This window comes from Diadema antillarum, unplaced genomic scaffold (assembly GCF_040938485.1).
Source record: "Diadema antillarum isolate AM-2024a unplaced genomic scaffold, OU_Dant_1.0 seq00002224_RagTag, whole genome shotgun sequence".
NCBI lineage: Eukaryota > Metazoa > Echinodermata > Echinoidea > Diadematoida > Diadematidae > Diadema > Diadema antillarum.
The window spans coordinates 1,049-22,277 of record NW_027272858.1 but is presented as its reverse complement, the minus strand read 5'-3'; the positions used below and the strand labels follow the sequence as shown (position 1 = coordinate 22,277).

At 39.8% G+C, this 21,229-nt stretch overlaps 1 protein-coding gene across 1 annotated transcript; it reads left to right on the top strand.

Annotated features, from left to right (window-relative positions):
- The first annotated feature begins 14,856 nt into the window (after positions 1-14,856).
- LOC139714290 (uncharacterized) lies at positions 14,857-20,719 on the top strand. The gene is made up of 3 exons (XM_071626008.1): positions 14,857-14,892; positions 17,262-18,003; positions 19,209-20,719. Exons 2-3 carry the CDS (start codon positions 17,268-17,270, stop codon positions 20,717-20,719), a joined length of 2,247 nt encoding a protein of 748 aa, XP_071482109.1. The 5' UTR covers positions 14,857-14,892; positions 17,262-17,267.
- The last annotated feature ends 510 nt before the right edge of the window (positions 20,720-21,229 follow it).

Here is a 21,229-nt window from a genome sequence, read left to right as displayed (position 1 = left end):
CAAACAAGCAAGCCAGCGGGCGAGCGACCTAGCAAGCAAAGAAACCAAACACAAATAAAAACAAACAAGCAGATAGACAGACAACAAAAAAGAAAGTCGAGGATATTGCTTGGATGGGTCATTAGTGATTTGCCAAACCAAGCACCAAATATGACCGGATTAGTACTGACGTCATGAAATAGGAGTTACTGAGGCGTATCGAGCATAACGAATTGGTTTACGGAGAGAGCGATTTGTTTTTCCTTCCCGGCGTACGCGGGATCGTCGGCTTCATGTGTTCCAATTCGATCCCTACAACTCAAGCAATTCCATATCTAATCGGACTTGACCTTGATATTAGTTGGGAACCAGGATGCCGCTCGTTTTATAAAGGCAGTCGATGTGGTTGTTCTTGTTTTTTTTTCCTCTCGTCTTTGTTCATTCATTAAATTTCATCAGTACTTTGTTGACTCATCTCTGATCTATCTATTTCTCATGGCAGTCCAAGAACGTTAAGAGTCAGACGTCTATTATGATTCATGTTGTTCACTATATTCGGCAGAACAAATGCGACAGTCAATGAGCAAAAATATCTACCACAATACATCCTTTCATAATAATAATAATAATGATAATAATGATAATTATGATAATAATGATAATGACAATAATAACAATGATTATAGTAATGACAATAATAATAATAATAATAATAATAATAATAATAATAATAATAATGATAATAATGATAATAATAATAACGATAATAATTGAAAATCAGTTTAGACATGTAGGTTTTTCCGAGGGACATTTCATTTATACCATTACGGGGTTCCATTCTGGTACATTAAGTTACTGCATGAAAATATGCCTACTTAGAAATATGTAAAAAAAAAAAAAAAAATGGGTTTTTCTTCTTACCATCAAAAATAGATTTAGCACCTCTTGGAAATGAACTCTTTGGTTATAAATGAAAGTACTTTGAATCGAGACGCCTCCGCAAACTTTCCGATAAAGATAATTCCCAGTAATAATCATGATCTCATCTGGTATGAATTGTTGATGAGATAAGTAGAGGTATGGGATCTATACGAAACAATCGAGGAGGTGTTAATTGAGCACGTGACAAAAGAAAAAGCCCAACAACAATAATAACAAAACGCACTGTCGATTCTTAACAGGGAAAACAGTACTAACAGTTAACCCACTGTGTGCTACATTATTCCTGCCCAAAGAATACAAGTCATGTGAAATTTGTGCACATTAATTTTTGACTAATTGGCAAGACTAGATTAGGTGATAGCATCAACATAATAAATCAGTGAAAGTGTGAGGAACACTATTTCATCGATTAAAAAGATATATAGCCTACATATGAATTTTTAAAGTTTCAGTGCCAACATTGCTGAATAACAAGACTACTGCAGTTCATGACGTCATTTTGGACAAAAGAAAATATAATGAGCATTTTACTAAATTTCATCTTTCATGAAAAGAACACATCCATCGACTCGTTACTGACATGAATAAAGGGTAATACCATCCCCCTACGTGTTCTTTCGTTATGCTATAGAAGTGTGATTATGTTGATTTTTTTTTCATTTTCTTTATATTGTCGTCCATGACGTCATGAAGTGTAATAGTCTTCTTATCCAACAATGACGGCATCAAAAGTTTCAAGATTCATAGGAACTTTTAAGTCGACTGTCTGCTTTTCCTCGAACTTTCACTGATGTATTCTACCATTGCTGCTTCAATTCAACCCACATTTATATTTAGGCTTTGGTTTCCTTTAACGCAGATGTTTGGTTACGCAGTAATTTGAATGTATACCGTTCCCCGAGGATGTTTGCTTTCTAATGTTTTGTTTCAGCACACCTATAGAATGTGTTCTAGGATAAATATCCCTGGACAATTACCCCAGACCATTCACCTGAACGTAATTCTAATCCTGAACGTAATCCTAATCCTGAACGTAATCCTAACCCTCACCCAAAGTCTAAGCCTAAATCTAACATTAACCCTAATCTTTACTCTAACCCTGTCACTAACTGTCGGGGGGGGGGGGTAGGGCCTATTGTAAGGATACCCTATTACGCAAGTAGCCTGATTGATAAAGTATAGCCACACTGCAAAAAGTCCGGTGTTAAATAGTGAACACCGAGCTGGTGTTAAATTTTCGGTGCTCATTTATGGTGTTAAATTAACACCTCCGGGTGTCATTTCCTAATTTTAAACTGTTTTTTGAAGAGTTTCTTAGTAACTGCACTTCTTGTTGATTTTTAATTAAACAAGACGATCAAGAATTTTACATTAAAATACTAGATTTTTGAAAAAATGTGAAAATAAATTTACACCACAGTAACACCAGCTGGTGTGGTCTCTTATTGAAGCTGGACGGGTGTTAAACCATTGATATTAACACCAACAAATATCAAATCAACACCATGTGGTGTCATTTTTTGATTAACACCAGTACGGTGTCAAAATAACACCAGATACAGTGTCAAATTAACACCACGAAGTGTCAGGTGAACACTTTTCAACACCATCACAGTGCATTTTCTACACCTGTGGGTGTGGTCCTAATTTGAAGTTTGATCGGTGTTAGATTTAACACCCGTGGTGTTAAATCTAACACCGATGTTTTTAAAGTGCACCTCCCCCCCCCCCCCCCCCCCCCCCCCCCCCCCCCCTCTGGATCCATTTCCTCGTATCTACAAAATGTCAAATGTTCAGGAGAGCCAAAACACATGGCGGCCAAAGCACTATAGCGAATGGGATAGCCTTTCCTTTGATATGCCGTAGTGGCTTCATTTTTGGAGTAACACAGTTGGGATTTGGCCAGGATATCACTTAACCCATTATTTGACCAATAATCTAAAAAAGTCATCTTCACCAAAATTTCAGATACAAGGTCTTGTCCCCCCAGCGACGATAGATGTATTGAACAAGATCGGAAGCGCCTGCAGTTTCAACTTGGTGTGGAATCGCTTTGAATAATGCAGTGTGTCTATATGGCGGGGAGGGAAGGGGTCGGGAGCAGCAAGATCAGAAGAATGGTCCTTCCTGCAAGGGTAAACAGCATAAAAAAACAACGTTATTGCAAATCTTTACTTTGATTCAATGAAATTCCATCACTTTATTCTTATGTAATATAATGGAGACACGGCACACAGCTAAACTAAGCACCAAAAAACGAAAGAGGAGTTACTTTTGCTAATCTGTGTTAGGATAGATTCCCGCTTTGCTCTGATATTTAGGGATTCACAGAGAATTAAGTCCAGGTATAATTTGTAAAACAAATAAATCGAAAGTTGAGGAAAGAAATTAAGAGGCGCAATCCAAACAAAACAGTGTACAAAAATAGACAAAAGTAGGAATAGTAAACCCACGACAAATACATCATGATAAGATGTTGGAATTTTAGAAGAAAAGGTCGCCTACATTGCACAGTTTTCTTGCACCAAGGAACCTGCAAGTGGGCCATTGCCTCACACAGAAAGGCAGTAATAGGTGAACAGTGCAAGGTTTGTTTCGGCAAATGTTAAAGTAGACCTGAATAAGGAAGACCCGGTGCACAGCAGTAACAAAGCAACAACGACGACAACAACAAAACGAAACAGGAGTTACTTTTAATACAATTACATCTTCCATGCATGTTTCCGCAACAACGGCAGTGCTCGGAGATGTCTGTGTGTCCGGTGGCTTCTTACACTGTAAAAACATCGGTGTTAGATTTAACACCATGGGTGTTAAATCTAACACCGGTCAAACTTCAATAGAGGACCACACCCATAGGTGTAGAAAATGCACTGTGATGGTGTTGAAAAGTGTTCACCTGACACTTCGTGGTGTTAATTTGACACTGTACCTGGTGTTATTTTGACACTGTACTGGTGTTAATTCAAAAATGACACCACATGGTGTTGATTTGATATTTGTTGGTGCTAATATCAATGGTTTGACACCCGTCCAGCTTCAATAAGAGACCACACCAGCTGGTGTTACTGTGGTGTAAATCTATTTTCACATTTTTTCAAAAATCTAGTATTTTAATGTAAAATTCTTGATCGTCTTGTTTAAATTAAAAATCAACAAGAAGTGCAGTTACTAAGAAACTCTTCAAAAAACAGTTTTATATTTGGAAATGACACCCGGAGGTGTAAATTTAACACCATAAATGAGCACCGAAAATTTAACACCAGCTCGGTGTTCACTATTTAACACCGGACTTTTTGCAGTGTATATAGGCCTACCTAGTTCAGCTATGCCCTTTGGGGGATCATGCATTTCAAACCGCTCGTAAAGTATGTATTTTTTTTATGTTTGTCTTGTTTGCCTTTTTTTCCACCCATTTCGTCTGTCCTCTTTTCTGCACTTTCTCCTCTGTTCCGGGTTTGCCAGGATACACGCCTCGCTGATTGATTATGTCACGTCCATCACTGCAATGTGTCCCGGGAGCGGAGAATAATTTGTAATGTGTTGCTCTTCCCATCCGCGTGCAGTACAACATTATACTAGTAGATGACAGCATAAGAAGTGAGACGAACCAGCAACCCTTTCCTATTACCCGTGAAACAACATGACATGAATCAAAACTTAAAAAGAGTCAGACGTCAAAAGGAATTCGTTCGATAGTGGTTAAAGGGACTGTACAGCACTGGTTGAGGTGGGGATTCATGTTTTGAACATTCTAAGGTGAGATAATGAGAAACTTCTTATGAAATATGAAAGAGCATGTAATTTTAAGAAGGATTCAACGTTTATTTGATGAAAATTGGTTTTCAAATGGCTGAGATAAAAAAAATGATAATAATAAAAGGCGACAAGCCACAACTTTATTAGGATCTCTTTGTTTCACCTTGTTTTGGGATATCTTAGCCATTTCAAAACCGATTTTCATCAAATAAACTTTTGATACCCCTTAGAATCGCATGCTCTTTGACATCTCATAGAGTGGTTTCTGAATATCTCGCAAAACGTAAAAAGCTAAATCCTCACCTCGACCAGAACTGTACACACCCTTTAAAAACATGCAATGTTGAGAAATCCCCAGCGTCTGACATCACAGCTACAGTATATAGGCCTGTATACTTGTCACATATATGTATCATATCGACTTGTTCAAACATCAACAGAACACTAAAACAGACAAACAAACAAACAAACAAAAATGCAGCAAGGAGCATGTGTTATCAAACCTTTCTGTATAGCGATGCCCTGCATGTACTCAAATTGCGTTACTGCATGAGTATTCTTCAAAGCACATGTTAACAATGTTTTCCCTGTGAAAATCTCAGTTGCAATACGTATTACCAGTGTGTCTGGTATATGTGAAAAACTTTGAAAAATTATATGATATGGGGTTGAAAATAATGTATGTGTTAGGCTTACTAGTGTACATGTTGTGTGAAAGGATTTTCTGTATGACTCAATTAACAAACAGACGGTTGAAATAAACCATAATATAGGCTCTATAATGGTTTCTTAGCGTGGAGATATTAGTATCATGTAGCATTGATGCAGTTTGGACGCCAAATTGCAGCTCGTTCGACAAAATGATTTCTGAAAGAGAGCCCACCCACCGCCCCCCCCCCACCAAAAAAAAAAAAAAAAAAAAAAAGATATGAAGAAAATGCACACATTATGCATCAATCTGCAACTTGGCAGGAAAGGGTTTAAAAAGGTAACTATGCATGTGAATGAATGTGTTTACATCAATGTGTGTGTGTGTGTGTGCGCGTGTGTGTATGTGTGTGTGTATGTGTGTGTATGTGTGCGAGTGTGTGCATGTCTGCGGGTGCGTGTGTGTATGTGTGTATGTGTGTGTGCGAGTGTGTGTGTGTGCGTGTGTGTGTATGTGTGTGTGCGCGCGCTCATCATGTTCTGCCTTCCATTGATGCTTTGTAATTAAAATGTATAGGTGTTTGTTTTTTTCGTATTCCCTCTATTTTTAAAATCTTATTCTATTTTGATACACTCAGGATGATCTCTCACTCATGAAATACAAAACGCAATCAATATCTACCCAGATCTCTCGCCATCTCTCCCTCTCTCTCTCTCCCTTTATCTGTCCACCTATCTATCTATTGTATCTATCTATCAACAGATATATGGCGCTATACAAGTGTTGTGGATCATCATCATATCTCTCTATCTATATTTATCTACCTATCTCTATACATTATCTATCTATCTATCTATCTATCTATCTATCTATCTATCTATCTATCTATCTATCTATCTTTCTACCTATCTATCTATCTCTATACCTTATCTGTCTATCTATCTATCTATCTATCTCTATCTATTTATCTATTTATCTATCTATCTATCTATATATCTATCTATATCTATATATCTTTCTATCCATCTATCTCTATCTCTATCTCTATCTATCTACCTACATATATTGGATTTTATCTATCTACCTAGCTGGCTATCTCTCACCCTGTTTCTTTGTACTGGTATAATGTTCTCTTTTCGCCATTGTCGTTTAATGTTCTGTTTCAAGGTTATTTGATAGCGCTTTCGGCCTCATGAGGCGATAACGAGGAGAAGCAAACATACTAAAGTCGCCATGTGAAATGATTGTCTTCGAAACCACTAAGAACTACATTGCCAACAATCACATGAGTTAGCCGCAGTCGACACACGACGCAAAGTATTAACGCCTTTTGAAGATCGCGTTAGTCTGGTGGAAACAGTCCCAGTTGCAAAGTGAGTGGCGTCGGCTCTTTCGAGAGCATTTTTGTCAGACAATAGAATCATGATCTTTGTGTTGTCGATTTCAGACAGGAAACCTGGAAGAAAGACTAGCGATGAGTGATCAGGACAAGGGGTGTTTGGCTTTTTTTCTTCCTGCTTTATATCATGAATATGTTGTCGAGTGTTTCGGAATTGTCTGCATGCTACTTAGGCACGCGCCGAATGTTTTGAATAATTTAAGCAGTAGATGCTTTGGTTCGACAGGGAATACTATTTACTGCAAACAGAGGAGAGGAATCATGCATACAAAGTGTTGAAATAAATACAGCCCTTCCTTGTTTTTTTATTTGTTGTTGTTGCTTTTTTACGATGAATGCAATACAAAACTGTCGGTTCCCACGCAGACAACGCATGGATACATTCCATTTCATGTTCATACAGTAATACATCACAATTTTGTGCGTGGTCAGTGGCGAGCATATATGCTGCGCTACGATTTGGTGTACAAGTGACGGCAACACTTGATGACTTTGATTGCAAAAGGGGGTTAAGTGCCATTTTCAAACATTCCAAAGTAATTCCATTGTAAGATGGAACATATTAAAGCCTTTCTATACCTCAATCTCTTGCTGCACCACAAGGAATATTCTTGAAATTAAGATTAAAAACGCCCCATATGTTTTTATACAATTTTCTATGCTTTGTAGCGGCTTTAATCCCAGAATTTTCAAATTGGCAAAGAATGGAGTTAGCTCTTTTTGCCATCAAACTTTTCGATTGTTTCCGTGGGTTTTCAATTACTTAATTACATTAATTACCCTTGAATATTGTGTTGTCACGTCACAGACTGCATCATACAGCAAACGTGTGAAATCCTTTTCGATCTTGTATTTGATATTTTTTTTCACACTTTTGCTTTCTTTTTTTCTCTATTCCCCGCTTCCCCAGTTTCCCGCACTCTTTGTAGTTGTAAGTTTTCACCCCATTTTCCCCCTTTCCCTCAGAGGTATCCACATGTTACAAGCTTAGTCTTTTGAGTGGGTACCTCCACTTTTTTTCTCCTCAGTGTGTATATATAGAGTGTATGTATCTTTATTTTACTGATCATGTAGACAAGAATATGTTGTTAATCCTGTCTGGTTATATATATTTACAACGAGTCGCATGTCAAGTTCATGATATTGTTTCTTATACATTCTGTTGAAGAAAGAAAGTGAAAATAAAGTTTGAAGTTTGAAGTTTGAAGATATTACTAAAATAATAATACCACAATATTCATATCATGGTATCATTACTCTTTCAGTATTACCACCGATTTAAAAAAAAACAGAGGATGTGAATATGGGGTAATATACGCACCATAGGCGCCGGAAGTGGGGGGCAGGGGGGTGGCAAAACGCATTTTTGCCCCCCCCCCCCCCAAAAAAAAAAGCCCCCCCCCCAAAAAAAAAAAATAATAAAAAAAAAATAAATAAATAAATAAATAAATAAATGATAATAATAATGATTAAAATAAATGAATAAACAGAGAAAATAAAATAAATATGTATATATATGAATAAAAGGGAAAAATATGGCTACAAACGGCAGCTTTTGGACTGTAAAATGTCAAAATTTTCAAGCTCGCTCGCTTCGCTCGCTCGCATCCAGCAGTTGAGCCCGGTGCGCCTACCCCTTAATTTCTAAAGCGAAAAATATTGCTACGACGGCAGTTGTTGGACTCTAGAATGTCAAAATTTTCAAGCTCGCTCGCTTCGCTCGCTCGCATTGAATCGTTATGCCATTCTCCTAATGTTGCTGAAAGTAATTGCCAGTAGTTGCGCCCGATGCCCCCACCCCTTAACTTCCAAAGCGAAAGATAAGTATAGCTACAAACGGGAGTTTTGGGACTGTAAAATGTCAAAATTTTCAAGCTCGCTCGCTTCGCTCGCTCGCATTGAATCGTTATGCCACTTTCCTAATGTTGCTGCCAGTAATTGCCAGCAGTTGCGCCCGATGCCCCCCCCCCCTTAATTTCCAAATCGAAAGGTATAGTTACAAACGGGAGTTTGGGGACTGTAACAATCTCCATGTCAAAATTTTCAAGCTCGCTCGCTTCGCTCGCTCGCATTGAGTCGTTATGCCACTCTCCTAACGTTGCTGCCAGTAATAGCCAGCAGTTGCGCCCGATGCCCCCCTTAATTTCCAAAGCGAAAGATATAGCTACAAACGGGAGTTTTTAGATTGTAACATGTCAAAATTTTCAAGCTCGCTCGCTTCGCTCGCTCGCATTGAATCGTTATGCCACTCTCCAACATTGCTGCCAATAATTGCCAGCAGTTGCGCCCGATGCCCCCCCCCCTTAATTTCCAAAGCGAAAGATATAGCTACAAACGGGAGTTTTTGGACTGTAAAATGTCAAAATTCTCAAGTTCGCTCGCTTTGCTCGCTCGCATTGCATCGTTATGCCATTCTCCTAATGTTGCTGCCAGTAATTGCCAGCAGTTGCGCCCGATGCGCCGTCCCATTAATTTCCAAAGTGAAAGATATAGCTACAAACCCCAATTTGGGGACTGTAGAATGTCAAAATTTTCAAGCTTGCTCGCTTCGCTCGATCGCATTGAATCGTTATGCCATTCTCCTAATGTTGCTGCCAATAATTGCCAGCAGTTGCGCCCGATGCGCCCCCATTTATTTCCAAAGCGAAATAATAGCTACAATTAAAACTCCAGTTTTGGAACTGTAGAATATCAAAATTTTCAAGCTCGCTCGCTTCGCTCGCTCGCATTGTATTGTTATGCCATTCACCTTATGTTGCTGACAGTATATAATTTCTCGATCGTTTCACACCGTCATTCCATAATCCATGTAAGGAAAACTTACAATGTTCCTCAATGACTGCGTTGTTGAATGTATCACATTCCGTAATGTATTGTAGTCCCATTATTGCTTACGCACACACGCACAAGCATGCAGACCGTCAAAATTACTTTATGGTTCCCCCCATGTTTCGACCCACCGTACGCCACTTTACATAATATATATATATATATATATATATATATATATATATATATATACATATATATATATATATATATATATATATATATATATGATAGATGTGTGTGCGTGTGTGTGTGTGTGTGTGTGTGTGTGCGTGTGTGTGTGTTTGTATGTGTATATTGTGTAACATATGCATGGTCTAATCTTGAGCCCCCTCCAATGTTTGCCCCCCCCCCCCCCCAATCCAAAACTGCTTCCGGCGCGCCTGATACGCACAAGAAATGGTGCCCTCTTCACATGTAGAATTCCCCCCCCCCCCCTCTCTCTCTCTCTCTCTCTCTCTCTCCTTGGCTGTCTCATTTCGCAGGTCATGGCATGCAGAGGAGAACAGTCACAAAGGATTCGAATGTGGTCATAGAACTTTTGATGAGAGTTGTACTGATGCAAAATATCAGTCATTAAAAGCAGGACAATAGATTGACCATCATCCAATAAAAGTGGTAACCTTACAAGAACCTCATGTTTGTTCATTTGTTTTCTATCCATGAGTGCGCCAATCACTTTTATAATTCGATTTTATAGGAACTAGATGCGATCAAACCTAAAGGGAAAGTTCAAGCCATGTTGTCTTTGACCTAGATAGACATCCAGAATAGATTAAAAAAACAACAACACAGTGTAGATTACGTTAAGATCATTATTGTAAGAGAAAACATGTAATTGTATCACAAATTTAATTCCAGATCATATGAGATGGTGATGTTCTAGATAACATCAAATAAAAGTTAATGATATTCTACAGTAGTGATAGTTATTAAATTTTAGATAATTGTACTAATAACAATGGTAATGCAAATTTTGTATGGATAACCTTCCATCTTTATCTTATATCTATTTTCTTTTACAATTACACCATTTTTCTCTACTCCCTTTAAATAAGACAAGATACGATTTGCGTCTTTTTATGAGTAGAACCATGGTAAATTTGAGTTTAGTCTGCTGTACATGTTGTATACATACATGTATACGACTGACTCTTGTTATCTTGATGTTATTTTCTTGAGACCTTTTGAAATCGCTTTGGTACTCCACATCGATAGTGTGTCTTTTCCAATATACATATTATTTTGAACATTGGTTTCACATCTTTATCTGTGTATTGTTGTAATACATGTTACTCTTCTCTCCTTGAGCGTGTATCAACAAAAATGTGCTATTATTATTATCATTATTATTATCACCGTTCTTATATAGCGCGTAATACCTTTGGCAAGGTCTCTATGCGCTTTGGAGGGAGACAAAGAAACATACAAAAAAGATTAGATTGGAAATAAAATCCCACCTGAATTGAATTTTATGAGCTATCAGAAAATAGATATAAGACTACAAAGCAAAACTTCACAGCGAAAAATAAACATATTTAGTTTGTGCTGGTTTGTCAATGTCTGTGTATAGCATAATTCAAGCAATCAATTTAGTGATGTAACATCTATTTCAAATACAAATCAATGGTTGCCAATGAGTCTGATCAGAACTAATTCCCTTCATCCTGCTCATATACCTTTTTCCCTCCTCTTTTCCCCACTAGCCTTAGGATACGCTTCCTTGCTTTATTTTGCATTACGGATGTCCGATTCTCTCACGACATCGACATGACATATTAGATGCATGATTCATGCTTTAATATACTGCCGTCGACTTTATCCACAGTAAGGCCGAAAGATTCACAAAAGGCCCGCAGCACCTCCCTTCCTCTTTCTTTCTTTCTTTCTTTCTTTCTTTCTTTCTTTTTCTTTCTTTCCTTCTTTCGTTCTCCCCATACCTTTCCTTCTCCCCCTCTCCCTCCCTCTTCTTCATTTTTCTCCCTTCATGTTCGAATAGATGCTCCAATAAAGTAATTTACTTGGACATGATGAGCGACCTTCATTTCGGCATCGGTAAAGTAAAGGTGACTTGGTTATTTGTGTACGTGTGTGCGTGGTGTGTGATTTTTAGCACACGTACGTTTGTGTGTGTCTGTCTTCATATGTAGCTGAGCGTCCTTGTTGTCTGTCTGGGTGTCCGTCTGTCCATCTTAATTAGCTTTGCCCACCCTGCTGTAGTATTGTCTATACATTCATCATCTGCAACCTTGAAAAGGTATGTTCATGGAGATACACACACCTCATACACGTCTCTTTGGTGTTAAAGTTAAATCGTTGATACGAGAACCTGCAAGTTGATACTGCAAGGAACGTGCGTAGTTACTGACCTCGTAGACCAGTGGGTGTTAAATGTACTTTCGATGATTGCACTTTTCATGTAATGTCAATATCCGTCGCTTCAATCAATTCAGAAGATATTCTAGTGTCTTCTGAGACAAACGGAAAACTGATCATGATGATAACAATAGCAATACAATACGGAAATTTCCATGAAAATATCACACGTGGAAAATTAAGCAAAAAGAGAAATTGTATTATAAGTATTGCTTTATCAATATTGATTGCTTTATTACTGCAATCATCATCATCACCATGGTACTTATCAGCGTTTTATCACCATCAGTTGCTCTATTACAACATCTAAAAACTCACTTGTTTCAGTAATGATCCCATTGTAAAGCGTAATATGGATAATGCGCTATATTAACAGATTGTATTATTATTATCGTCATTTGTAGTAGTACAGTTGTAGTATTTGAAGTAGTTGTAGTATCACGGGTATTGGTAATAGTACATGCAGTAGAAGTAACAGTAGTGGAAGTAGTAGTAGTAGTAGTAGTAGTAGTAGTAGTAGTAGTAGTATAGTAGTACAGTACTCTCCGCATAATCGGGTAGGCTCGGGCAGAGCGTTTCTTACCCGATTAAGCGGAGTACCCGATTATCAGAAGAACACGTCTCATTCATAATTGACACGCACAATGTATAATAATTATGTACATGCATTGTACACTGCACCAAACACCTTCACTGTATGCTTAACACGCGTGCTTGCACGGCACATTATACATACTTTACACTTGTCTTGGTCAGTCACGAGCAATGATTTACACTCTTTTTATGGACAAATATGTCTTCAGAAAACTTTGTCTTTTGACTATAGACTCCTCGCTAACACGCAGGCGTTTTCCGAAATGAACACGTCTATTTGCGTGCACTAGTCACGTAGAACGTCGGGTACTTTTCGAGAAGTGACTGGGGAAAAGCAAAATTATATAATTATGGAGGTGGTGCATGGCCTGATTTTTGTTGCAAACTTCTCGTATTGTGAATGTTGTTGCGGAGCAAGGGAGGAGCGCAAGTGTGTTCAACTCCCGTCTGTCTATTCAATTGTGAGTGCCAGCTACTTGTCATGTGCAATGTTCGTTTACGTGTGGCAAGTCGGTACTGGTACATGTGTTTTCATGTTAAATAACTCCCAAAATGACCGGTCTTCTTTGCAAATTAAGCAGAGAATGCGATTAGCCGAGGAAAATTTGAAATTCTTGATTTCTTAAAGTGTTATATCTGCGATCAAATGTGGGTAGAAATTAGACTACAAGAAATTATTTACCCATTATGCGGAGAGGCAACCCGATTATCAGGTAATTTTAATGTCCATTGGAACGGATTTTTACATTACTACCCAATCAAACCGTTTAAGCGATACCCGATTACGCGGAGAGTACTGTAGTAGCAATAGTAGTAGTTTGAAGTAGTATTAGTATTAGTAGTACAATTGTAGTAGTATGTAGTAGTATAGTAGTAGTAGTAGTAGTAGTAGTAGCGTAAGTAGTAGTAGTAGTATTGTGTTGTAGTAGTAGTAATTTGTAGTAGTAATTTGTAGTAGTAGTAGTAGTAGTAGTTGATAGTAGCAATAGTAGTACTAGTAGTAGTTTGTAGTAGTAGTAGTAGTAGTAGTAGTAGTAGTACAGTAGTAGTAATTTGTAGTAGTAATTTGTAGTAGTAGTAGTAGTAGTAGTTGATAGTAGCAATAGTAGTACTAGTAGTAGTTTGTCGTAGTAGTAGTAATAGTAGTAGGAGCTGAAGTAGTAGTAGAAGTAGTAGTCAGTAGCAGCAGGAGCAGCAGTAGTAGTAATAGTAGTGAGTAGTACATGTAGTAGTGTAGTCGTAAATAATACTGTAGTTGTGGTCCACGATGCGTTGACCCCCACATTGTCATTTAATTGCCTCGCTTTAATCTTCGTACATCATTTTTGTGTGGTCATTGTTGCACCTGCTCCCAGCAACATCACTGCCATTTTCATCATCATTTATGTTTGGTAGTCCTATTGTCCAGATTGTATGAAACAATCCTTTTCGGTATTATACCAGAGAATATTATCAAAAGAGATTATTGATTATTTCAGCATTCGAATGTGAGGAGGAAATAATAATTGTGAAGAAGTTCTTTTCATCTAAAGCAATCTAATATTATGTCTCCTGCTTACTATCTATATCTATCTATATTTCTATCTATCTATCCATTTATCCATCCATCCATCTATCTATCTATCTATCTATCTATCTACCTACCTCCCTACCGATGTCTATCTATCTATCTATCTATCTATCTATCTATCTATCTATCTATCTATCTATCTATCTATCTATCTATATCTATCTATCTATATATCTATCATTGTCTATCCATCCCCCTTAAATTCTCTCTCTCTCTCTCTCTCTCTCCTCGCACTCTCGCTTCTTCTCTACCAATATCTACCTTTACCTATGATATCTGTATTTGTGAGATCTCCCGCTCTGATGCCACTTTCACAAAATATCCCGCTCCCCAGATGGAATTTTGATTTCTCCCCCTAGATAGCTGTGCATCTCCCGCTGAAGATTTTCTGATAGTATTCCTCCCACCAAACTCCGCGCCCATCAAACAAAAAACAACAACAACAGCAAACAAACAAACAAACAAACAAACCAGGTGTGTCTGAGGAAAATATTCGTAGAACACAGACAGATCTCTAATATTGTAAATCGTATCAGAGTATCAACCCGTTCTGTACGGGAACCTGGTGACCTGCGCATTAAGTCTATGGGTATTTCAGAGTTCAGTATGGACGGGTTAACACAGAGATCAGTCATCGTGGTGAAGACACCACCTGACTGGCTGATTAGAGACCGACAAGGGCTCGATCAGATCCGACATCGCGTTGGAAGCGTAGAGGGCAGCATACACCCAAGCGGTCAAATCGGCGTTGCCTACTTTTACGAGTAGGACTAGGAGTTTCCTTCTCGTAATAATGTAAGTTTCTTGTCCATGTTGTTTTGTATATTATAAATCTATAAGAAGTTGTTTCAGGGTGTGCCCCAATATTGCACAGTGTATTTCCATTACCTTGTAAAATCAGCAATTTAAGCTGTTTCAAGGTAATGAAATCCATTCATTGCTAGTAATTTATTGAAGGTGCGAAGGTTTATATTGCAGTCCCACGCCTACAAAACTACGTCGTCATTGACACTACTCTCGTCTCTATGTTGTTCAAAAGTAAAATTAAATCTACTCTAACTGTTACTACTCTAGTTAGGGCCTACCATAGAAATGAGTAACGAAGTAGAGGGTGTAACTGTTCTATTCTGTTCTATAGGACTTACAGCTAGAATTCTAGGGCACATAGCCATTAGAATTAGATATTCTATTAAACCCTAGGTTGGGCCCATGATACTGATAGCCCCGGAGACCGCGCCGCCAGGCGCGGTCCTGGCGGCTTCCCCCCAGTTTCGCTAATGTGAGAGCTCCCCTATTCTGTGTGCTTGTGCGAGTGATTGTGAATTCTGTGAACATCGGTGAGCTGCTTATAAGACATCATTTTGTGCATCACAAGCAATGAAATGCCTCAAACAGTCGCCGATGATAGTCATTTAGGTTTCATCGACCCATGTAAGTATTCCTAGTAGTTTCTGTTGAAAATTTAAGGAAATATAGCGCCGCAAAGGCACCCGTTTGTTCAACATGAAGATCTGAAATGGGAGCACGGCGCAGCCGCCACACTGTGTGGCGGCTGTCGCAGTTAGGCCCATGATAAAGTCTTAACAGTTACAATCTAATCAGACTGGCTATCCTATAGAGTAAAATACTCCGTTTGCGGCAGGTTAAGGGTTTTTCCACACTGTAAACAAGTCAGGGCCAGGCAAATTATTTTCAACCATTTCATATATCATAGAAAAGATCATTCATTAACGCTATTGTTTTCATTAAAAATTTGACCAATGACAAGCGCAGTTTTCATGATTTACCAGGGCAAAACCCGGCACAATTTTCGTCAATATGCGCCGTAGTAGCTCTGCTTGCGGCACGATGTACAATCCCTATGCAATATGCGCGTGCTCGCGATCTTCAGCTGGGGCCCGTTTCATAAAACTTGTCATCAGTGACATCTCCCATATTTCTATGACAAATTTGCTCTCGGTTAATCAGATGCAAGGATTTCAGTAGCTCGTCACATCTATGACAACTTGTCACTGATGAATGCCTTCACATGTCTCGCGAACATTGTCTGTGCAGCTTTCAAAATTTGTCTTGTGAAATTGTGTAATCGTGATGCTGTGCCGTCTGTAGTATCTTGTGGCTATGGCATATGCAAAATAAGTTTATGAAGCTTGCAATGAGGTAACCATGGCCAGTCCAGTGTAATTGAAGTTGCGTGCCACTGTTCATACTTACTAGTCATACTTCAATCTTGAGTCAATAACACCCCCCCCCCCCATTCACAGACTTTAAAAACAAAAACAAACAAACAAACAAAAAAACAGCTCACAAAGATTCGACCTGTGCCAAATTTTGACCGCACGCAAAAGCATTCATGTAGGTTTCTATACGGCCATCAGTCATATTGTTTTAAGTGCATTATGGACTGCGTTATGGTAGAATTTATGGGTGGCTTAATTTACCTTCACAGGAATCCTTTTTTCTGTTCCTCTGACTCTTCAAACAGGTTAGAGGGGTCTGGAGACATAGTTAGAATTGTACAAATTAGCAAATGTTACAGCTGTAATATTATAATCTACTAGACTTTGCTGAAATTCCCAGGTCTTGCCAAAGAGGTCAAAGCTACTTTTTGTCAGACTTTGTTCTTTTGCTTTTAATATACACGTAGAGTGTTTGTTTCTTATACCAGGTAATCACACTACAATTATTCAAAAGAGCTTTCTCAGTTTAGGAAGATCTCATTTTTGTTGAATGAGGTATCTATGGTTTAAGTACATTAGACATCTCTTATATTCAAACACAGTGATCATATTATTTCCGTAGTTTGAAAGACCTCATCAAAACGTCTTTCAAACTTTCCCAATGCTTCACCTGAACAAGCCTTTGCATTTGCTGCTCCAGTATTATTGAATTCTGTCATTTCAATACACACTGACAGTCCCCATGAACTGACACACTCAATTAACAATAAGTAAAAGTCATCTTTCTTTCTTTCTTTTTTTTTTCACAAATCTTGTTAAGGATTAACCTTGTACAGTTTTTATGCAATGTCACTTTATCTCCTGCGATGCACTTTTAGAGTATCCTTTTGTGCATGTATTTAATGAGCCTGCATAATGTGAATGACTATTAGTATTAGTGTTTTAAGTGAGCACTGACAATATTTCTCTCATATCTGTGTTAAGGACAGTATGGAAGAGACGGAAATGAGCACTGGATCGGACGGAAACTCGGTCAAACAGGACCTCTTCTACTGTCGTTTCTGCAGCCATCCTTTTGACAGTCAGTACCGGCTAATGACTCACGAGCACATTCACTCGGGCAGCAAGCACCACCACTGCCCAACCTGTGGACGGGCCTTCAGCCAGCCCATGTACCTGCGGTTCCACATGGAGCAGATCCACGGCTGCACCCAGGGGGAGGCGGAGGTAATGGTGGAGAGCGCCTCCAGGATGCAGTGTCCAACCATCATGAACTCCATCACCATGGCGATGCCTCCTCTGCCTCACCCCACCGTCATCCAGGAGCAACCGCCAGCTATGGCTTCCCCAGAGCCCATCGCAGACATCATGGACTTTGCGCCGCTCTTCCACGCTGACGACATTTCCCCACCTGTGATTTCCCAAGCAGACAGAGAAGAAGACGTTGACGATGCTACAGGAGACGACGTAGCAAACAGAGATTTGATGCAGACAGGCGCAATGTCCAATTCTGAAGCTCGCGACGAGAAATTGCCAGAAGGGGAGGCAGGTCAGGGACTGGCGAGTTCGGAAAACTATGGTGTAAGAAAGATTCGCAAGCAGGAAACCCCTCTGAGAACAGTCAGCACAGCTGACAGCGGTGAACAGCATCTATCACCATTCAACTCAAAGTCGAACCCTTGGGAGTGTGTGAACGGTGACAGAGACCATCTTGCTCATTCAAACGGTAATTGATTCTTCCAGATTTGTAGATCAAGGAGCATCTTGGTCAGCTGTTGCAAATGCTCTCTCATTGTGGTGCTACAGTCCACTTCAGTGTTTGTTCCACCTCATCAGCTGAGGAAATATTGATTGCATCAATTGCACTGATGGGTCTATTGCATCCATACTAGCCACATACAGTTAGCCTTGCCTAAGTCAAATCTATTTGGACTGAATATAGCATCGACTTTGAGAAAATTTGACTAAAATTTTGATTTTACAGACCGTCGACTTAGGCAATTATTCGACTTATGCAAGGTCGACGTACAAAGCAAAGTTGACCATAGCAGTAAATAAAATTGAAAGAAACAATTACACATTGAAGCATTGTCATAATGCTCAGATCTTGAGTTCAATGTGAGTATGATCTACATTTTAGGCATCTTAAAGCTTTTGTTTTTCTCTTCCTAATTGCTGTGGAATTTGTGTGTGAAATGTCTGCATCCTTTCCTTTCTGTTCACATTGTTTTATTGAGACAGGGAAGCCAATTTAATTTTTCCCCACATCAGAGCCTTTGATTTTAAAAGAAGATATATGCCATCAAATTAATAACAAAAAGTTACCCCTGAATTTAAAACCCTCTGTCAATCAGACTGAGGTCAATTTTAATACTACATGTACATGAAGTATGACCTCAGGTCTGAACACTCTGTGGTTGTAACTTTAGGACATACAATATCAGTCGTACAGTGCAAAAGTTTTGAGAGTCTGAAATACGACAAGGTAAAGGTCATGAAGTTCATGGTAAAGAGATAACATCAATCAAAGAGAATGACATTAAAATGAGGATATTTGCATCCCAAGGATAATATTGTTCTGTGACAACTTTACACAGTATGTCAACTTACTGTCTGTAAGGAGAGTATGACTGTTTCTGTGATGTATGAAATTTGTATTCTGTTTACAGGTGAGCTCTGTAGCTTCCTACAGCATAGATATGGATTGTCAAATTCACCTGCTCCCTCCAAATAAGTTCCTTCTGCAAGGCAGGAATTCACTTGCATGTAGCCTTCAGCAATTGTTACTGGTAGGGCAAGCCTCCAGCAAGCTGTGTGGCTGTCAAAGCAATATTTTGTGAACAAAGCATGCGTAGAATTTTAGTACATTACCAAAACAATCTGTCAGATGATGATGATGTGTTAATCAGTTGCTTTTTACTCTCTTTACAGAAGTCGCAGATGAACTCGCCAGGCAAGGTGGAGATGGATTTGTGAACACTAATAATGGGGCTACTACTGAGATTGTCATGACAGAGAGAGTGGTTACAAATGCCGCTGCTTCAGCAGTCTATCACTTTGTATCTGAAATAAATGACAATGCGCCATCGTGCAGTGGAGACTTGCCAGACAATTCTCTGGAAGGATATGACAGCGTTGAGGACTCTTCCGCGAGTGAAGAGATGAGCTGTCTGTCTGGTGGTAGCAAGATCTTGACCTGTGAACTCTGCGGCCAGACGTTTTCCCGCACATCGTGCCTCAGGACTCACTTTAGACAGGAGCACGGGGCGGAAATTGTTGGAATCGAAAGTGACGACGAGGGTGGTGTTGACAGTGTTGGTCGTACTCTGGGGGAGGTCGCCACATCGTTAGTGCACCAACCAGATCAATTCATCTCTCTCGCAAAGACCGCGCAGCATGAGAAAGATAGAGAGGGATTAGGGATCCGTGAAACGTTGCTCTCCAAACCCCCAAAAGACAAAGTCTCGTTCTTGGAGAGTAGCAGGGGAATGAGCATCGAGGAGTTGCACAAGCGCCTGCAGGAAGCCAACGAGGCCACAAGCCAGCATGGAAAACTCATCCGAAGTTGCTTCATTAGGAAACATGAGAATGGAATGGAGCAGCTGCCTGAGCCAGGGGTACTCAGTACACTGTCGGTGAATTCACAACCATCAAGCTTATCCGGACATGCGGGATCGTATACACCATCTGCGACGTACATGTATGCAAAGGATTATGAGAATAGCGAAAGAAATGCTCCTCGTCATCTGCAGAGGTACTCAAATGAGAAGCTAGAGCCGTTCATTGCCAGCAACATTTCAAACAGAAAAAGCAGAGGGAGGCCTTCTGGGAGCAGCTCTCTCTCAAAGTGTGAACTCTGTGGGAAGGAGTTCACGCGGAAGAGTGACCTAAAGCGGCATGCACGCACCCACACGGGCGAGAAGCCATTCACTTGCCCTTATTGTGGGAGGAAATTTACAGACATCAGCCATCTACGGGACCACCAGAAACTGCACTCGGGTGCAAAGCCGTACATTTGCAAGGTCTGCGGGATGACGTTCGCACAGTCCAATGGACTGTACTCCCACTCGCGCACGCACATCGACAGGCAGTACGGTTGCAAGCTCTGCTCCAAGAAGTTCACACGGAAGAGCGACGTGCAGCGGCACCTACGGACACACCCCGAGATCAAACCGTTTTCGTGCGCAACCTGCGGCGAGGCGTTCCACACCAAGGAGGGGCTGGCCCACCACGAACAGGAACACGGAGAAGATAATCCCTACGTTTGCGGACTGTGCGGCATTAGCTGCGCAGGCCCCAAGGGTCTCAACGCACACCTCAAGGTACACGTGGTGAAGATGCACGCGTGCACGGCATGCCCGAAGTCATTCAAACGCAAGTGTGACCTTAGTCGGCACGCAAAGACGCATGCCCCAAAAAGAACTCGAAAGAAATCCCGGTGATTGTCACCTTTGGCCGTGTGCTGCCATCATGGAAAAATCTTCAGGGAGAGTCTGTCTATCATTGTCTTTACAAGTGTACTCAGTTGTGTGCCATATATGTGTCATCACTCCCCCTGATTCTCCAACTGCTGCCAAATGCTTGCATTTGTATAGGGTCTACCTCTTTTGAGACAACAGTCACTTGTTATGGGCCAAACCATGACAGAATGGCATTGGTCAAGTACCAAGTTCTGTCAAGTTCTTACACAACAATGCTGGCACCATTGCCAACCCCAAGTGATACGATGCCAATATCATTTGGTATTTAGGGTTCCAACCATTTTGTGGAAAGCTTGAACTAACTTTCCTCATCAAGAAAGTTACAAGGTATGCCTGTGTGTCAGTAAAATAACTCATTGAGAAGCTCAGACTGAAGAAGCCATAGAAAGGCCCATGAGTTTCTGATGCTAGGGTGTGTGTGCTAAATTTGGTATTAATCTCATTATTTTTGAGATACAGTGGGACCTCTAT